We start from the raw sequence: 4,719 nt of genomic DNA, 5'->3' as shown, positions 1-4,719 counted from the left end.
GTGAGACCAAAGTTTTCACCTTCAGGCCAGTTCGTAATTATCTCCAAAATCCCAGGGCGATTCAGTTTCCCAATCCGGGCGCGCTGCGTGATAAGGGCAATCCATTTGCTCCATGTGGCATTGGTGGCATGGTGGGTAGAGGGAACCTTTGCTTTGAACATCCACCCCAGCACCGGCAGTCGGGGTGCCAGGAGGAGTTGTGCTTCTGTACCGATCACTTCTGAGGCAGCTTGGACTCCTTCATAGGCTGCTAAAATTTCCTTCTCTGTTGGAGTATAGTTGGCTTCAGATCCTCTATAGCTCCGACTCCAAAATCCCAGTGGTCGGCCTCGAGTCTCATCAGGCGCCTTCTGCCAAAGGCTCCAGGACAAACCATGGCTCCCGGCTGCAGAGTAGAGCACGTTCTTCACATCTGGTCCCGTCCTGACTGGGCCAAGGGCTACCGCATGGGCGATCTCCTGCTTGATCTGGGTGAAGGCTTGCTGCTGTTCAGGGCCCCAGTGGAAAGTATTCTTCTTGCGGGTGACCAGGTAGAGAGGGCTCACTATCTGGCTATACTCGGGAATGTGCAGTCTCCAAAAACCTATGGCACCTAGAAAAGCTTGTGTTTCCTTCTTGTTGGTTGGTGGAGACATCGCTGTGATCTTGTTGATGATATCTGTAGGAATCTGACGCCGTCCATCTTGCCACTTCACTCCCAGGAACTGGATCTCTCGAGCAGGTCCCTTGACTTTGCTCTTCTTGATGGCAAAACCAGCTTTCAGGAGAATCTGGATGATTTTCTTTCCTTTCTCAAACACCTCTGCTGCTGTGTTCCCCCACACAATGATATCATCAATATACTGTAGATGTTCTGGAGCCTCACCCTTTTCTAGTGCAGCCTGGATTAGTCCATGGCAGATGGTGGGGCTGTGTTTCCACCCCTGGGGCAGTCGGTTCCAGGTGTACTGCACGCCCCTCCAGGTGAAAGCGAACTGAGGCCTGCATTCTGCTGCCAGAGGAATGGAGAAAAACGCATTAGCAATATCAATGGTGGCATACCACTTTGCTGCCTTGGACTCCAGCTCGTACTGGAGTTCCAGCATGTCCGGCACAGCAGCGCTCAGCGGTGGAGTCACTTCATTTAAGCCACGATAGTCCACAGTCAATCTCCATTCTCCTTCAGATTTGCGCACAGGCCAGATGGGGCTGTTGAAGGGTGAGTGGGTTTTGCTGACCACCCCTTGGCTCTCCAACTCCCGAATCATTTTGTGGATGGGGATCACGGCATCTCGATTTGTTCGGTACTGCCGGCGGTGCACTGTTGAGGTGGCAATTGGTACTCGTTGCTCTTCTACCTTCAGGAGTCCTACTGCAGATGGGTTTTCTGATAGTCCAGGTAAGCTGTTCAATTGCTTGATGCCCTCTGTCTCTACAGCTGCTATCCCAAATGCCCACCTGAGTCCCTTTGGATCTTTGAAATACCCACTTCGGAGGAAGTCTATGCCTAAAATACATGGGGCATCTGGGCCAGTCACAATGGACTGTTTCTTCCACTCATTTCCAGTCAGGCTGATCTCAGCTTCCACTGAAGTAAAGTCCTGTGATCCCCCTGTCACACCAGCAATAGAAACATGTTCTGCCCCCACATATTTTGATGGGATTAATGTGCACTGTGCACCAGTGTCGACCAAAGCTTTATATACTTGTGGTTCTGATGTGCCAGGCCAACGAATCCACACAGTCCAAAAAATACGGTTTTCCCTTGCCTCTACCTGGCTAGAGGCAGGGCCCCTCTAAGCATGGTTATCCTTCTTTCCTGGGGCATATGCCTTGGAGGTTCCTTCAAGGGGATCGAAAATATCGTCATCATCATCATATACGGCAGTTTGATTATGGGCTACTGGAGCTGCTTCCCTTTTGGTGAAACTTCCTTTCGGAGTCTTGCCTCCCTTCAATTCACGCACCCGTTGTGCCAGAGCACCAGTAGGTTTCCCGTCCCATTTCCTCATATTTTCTCCACAATCACGCAGGAAGAACCACAGCTCAGCTTGTGAGATGTATCTTCTTTCCCCGTCTGGGGAACGTCTGTGTTGGGTACCAGGACCTCTGATCTGTATTGCTGAGACTTGGAGAAAACCCTCTTTCATCTCCTCCCTGAGTTTCTTATGACTCTCCTCTATCTTGTTTTCTAGTTTCTGCAGATGTGTTTCCACTGCTGCAATTCTGGCATGGGTTGGGCCATGTACAGCATCTGCATATGCTCGGAGCTTCTTTGCCATATCGAGCACAGTCTCCTCACCATCATCTCGCTTCATTATTGCTACAGCAGAAGCGTATTCATGTGGCCCAAGTCTTACAAGTTTTCGCCACATCACAGATGTACACGGTACCAAGTCTGGATTTACAGTATCTACATCATCCGAGAAGACAATCTCTGCCACTGCCATTTCCCTCAAGCGTTGAATTCCTTGTTCTATAGTCTTCCACTGGGTTTGCTGCATATAAAGATCATCTGCACACAGGTATCTTTGTGCTACACTTTCCAAAACCCGTGCCCAGAGGCTGCGAGGGTTAGCCCCCCTCATCATTCCTTGATCAATGACAGGATCATGTGACAGGGATCCCAAATGTCTCGCTTCACTACCATCCAGAATTGTAGCCTCCCCTGCAGCATCCCAAAGACGGACCAACCAACTAATTATAGACTCATCAGGTCGTCGAGTGTAATCCTTTCTTAGGCCACGAAGGTCCTTCAGGGAATAGGACTCAGTAGTGGCTTCTGATCCTGCCTCAGTTGCCCTAACTCCGGCTTTTGTGTCAGTAATTAGCTTTGAGGGTCCTTCTCCTGGATCATCATCATCAGTCCCTGGCCGGTCAGTTTTGCTTTTCTTCTTTCCTGCAGCGACTGCCAGTGGTTTAGGTTCACTGTCTGTTTTAGCTACAGCCTGGGTAACTGGGGTGTTGTCTGCAGCCTGAGTGACTGGGATAGCTGCTGGTTTATCTCCCTGCCCCCTTGCCTCTGTCTGCTGGCCTACAGTATCTAGCAGTGTGCGATAAGCATAAGCCAAGGCCCAGCTTATTGCAATTAGCTTTTCCTCCTTAGAGTCATTGTGGCACTTCTCTTTCAGGTATTTCCCCACCTCAGCTGGGTTCTGAATTTGTTCACGTGGAAAATCCCACTCTACAGGGTCAGAAAATTCCTTTAGGGTCTGGCCCATATTTTCCCATTCTCCACACCATTCAGAATTTTCCACACCTGGGTGAGGGGTTTCATCAGGTCCTCGGGACATCTCAGCCTTCACTCTAGAGAAACTGCAGGCTGTATAAAGGAAGTTTACAAGAATAAATACTAGAAAAATGGTCTCTTTAACATTCAGGGGAAACTGAACATTCTCAAAAAGTGACATAACAGATTCAAAAAAGAAGAAGGAAAGGAGAGGCTGGAAAACCTCATGCCCTGCTCCTCCTCTAACAAACCAGGTGCAATTACTAATAAACCCCCAGAACATACTACTGGAACTAGGATGCAGGGTAGGATGAAAAAACCATAAACTATACATGTCTTGAACAGACTCCAGTATCTTTACAAGCGCCTTATAAATCACTATCACCAAGCCCAGCCCAATAGCTATTTTAATCTGTGTTTTTCTACTGCAAAAACTACATGTAAGGGACAAGAATCCTAGTGACCAGAAAAGTACTAAAACCCCAAAAAAGCCTAGAGACCAGAACCACATGAAGGCCTCCACCCCAAGAGACATGAATTTAAGCAACATGGCTACTGTCTGCTTTAACCCACTACAAAATAAGCACCACCAACATCCAATCAATCAAGGAAAAAAGGTTTTTTCCACTGTGTTTTTTTTCGAGCCCCGGTAGTTGGGCGCCAATAAATGTATCTGTCCTGGTTCAGGGCAGATTTGGGGAAAGACCCCCCAAAAGGGTTCTTTCAGGAAAGCAGATTCAATCGGCCCCTCCCCCCAACCAGTTCGGGAAAGATACCTCTTTGGAGAAAAGTGGAAAAAACCTGTTTATTAAACTAGCAAACTTAGACAATATTAAGCAACAAAACTTCTTGCCACTCCAAGAGAGACAATCTCAGAAAGATCCCTCAGGTTGCAGCTGGGCTCACTCAGTCTCTGCTCAGTCCCTCCGGCGCTGGAAATGCCGCGGCCCAGGCCCGGCCCACTGGGCCACCGGTGCTGCTGCTGCTGCTCTCCTGGTGTTCAGTCCAGAGCGGGTCCAGAGAAAGGGAAAAGAAAACACAGTCCGGGGAACTTTGCCTCAGCTAGCTAAAACTAACTAAACTAGGGAAGAAAAAAAACAATGGAGAGCTCCGTCTCGTTGTCCGTCTGGACGCAGACAACTCAGTCCAGGAGCAGGAATGTGGAGGAGTGAGTGCAGTTCTTGAAAACAAACTCCGCGCTTCTTCCCCCCCCTCCTTCCCTCCTGGAACAAGTCTTAAAGGTGTAGAACTTATTATTCAACATGAACAGGGCAGACGATTGGGGATAAAGGCATCATACAGTCAACCCAGGAATGATTTACCAACTTTGGAGGTGGAACAAGCAGTCACAAAAGGTTAGATAGTATAGTAAAAGTAATTACAAAGTAGAGGGGAAATTTTTTTAGTATTGTACAGGGGGGTTTTAGCACCTGTACAGGGGGGTTTTCACTTTGTACATGGAGGTCAGAAGTTCTAAGATGGAGGAAAGTGGGCTGATCCTGTTCTTCCTC

The 4,719-nt window shown here is 48.5% G+C and overlaps 1 protein-coding gene across 1 annotated transcript; it reads right to left on the bottom strand.

The window, feature by feature from the left end:
• Positions 1-1,775: 1,775 nt before the first annotated feature.
• Positions 1,776-4,515, bottom strand: LOC146764595 (uncharacterized). Its single transcript, XM_085564388.1, has one exon. It carries the CDS (start codon positions 3,756-3,758, stop codon positions 1,776-1,778), a length of 1,983 nt encoding a protein of 660 aa, XP_085420514.1. The 5' UTR covers positions 3,759-4,515.
• Positions 4,516-4,719: the final 204 nt, after the last annotated feature.

This window comes from Lonchura striata, chromosome 33 (assembly GCF_050655825.1).
Source record: "Lonchura striata isolate lonStrDom1 chromosome 33, ASM5065582v1, whole genome shotgun sequence".
In the NCBI taxonomy this organism is placed as follows: Eukaryota; Metazoa; Chordata; class Aves; order Passeriformes; family Estrildidae; genus Lonchura; species Lonchura striata.
This window is presented reverse-complemented; position numbering and strand designations above follow the sequence as displayed.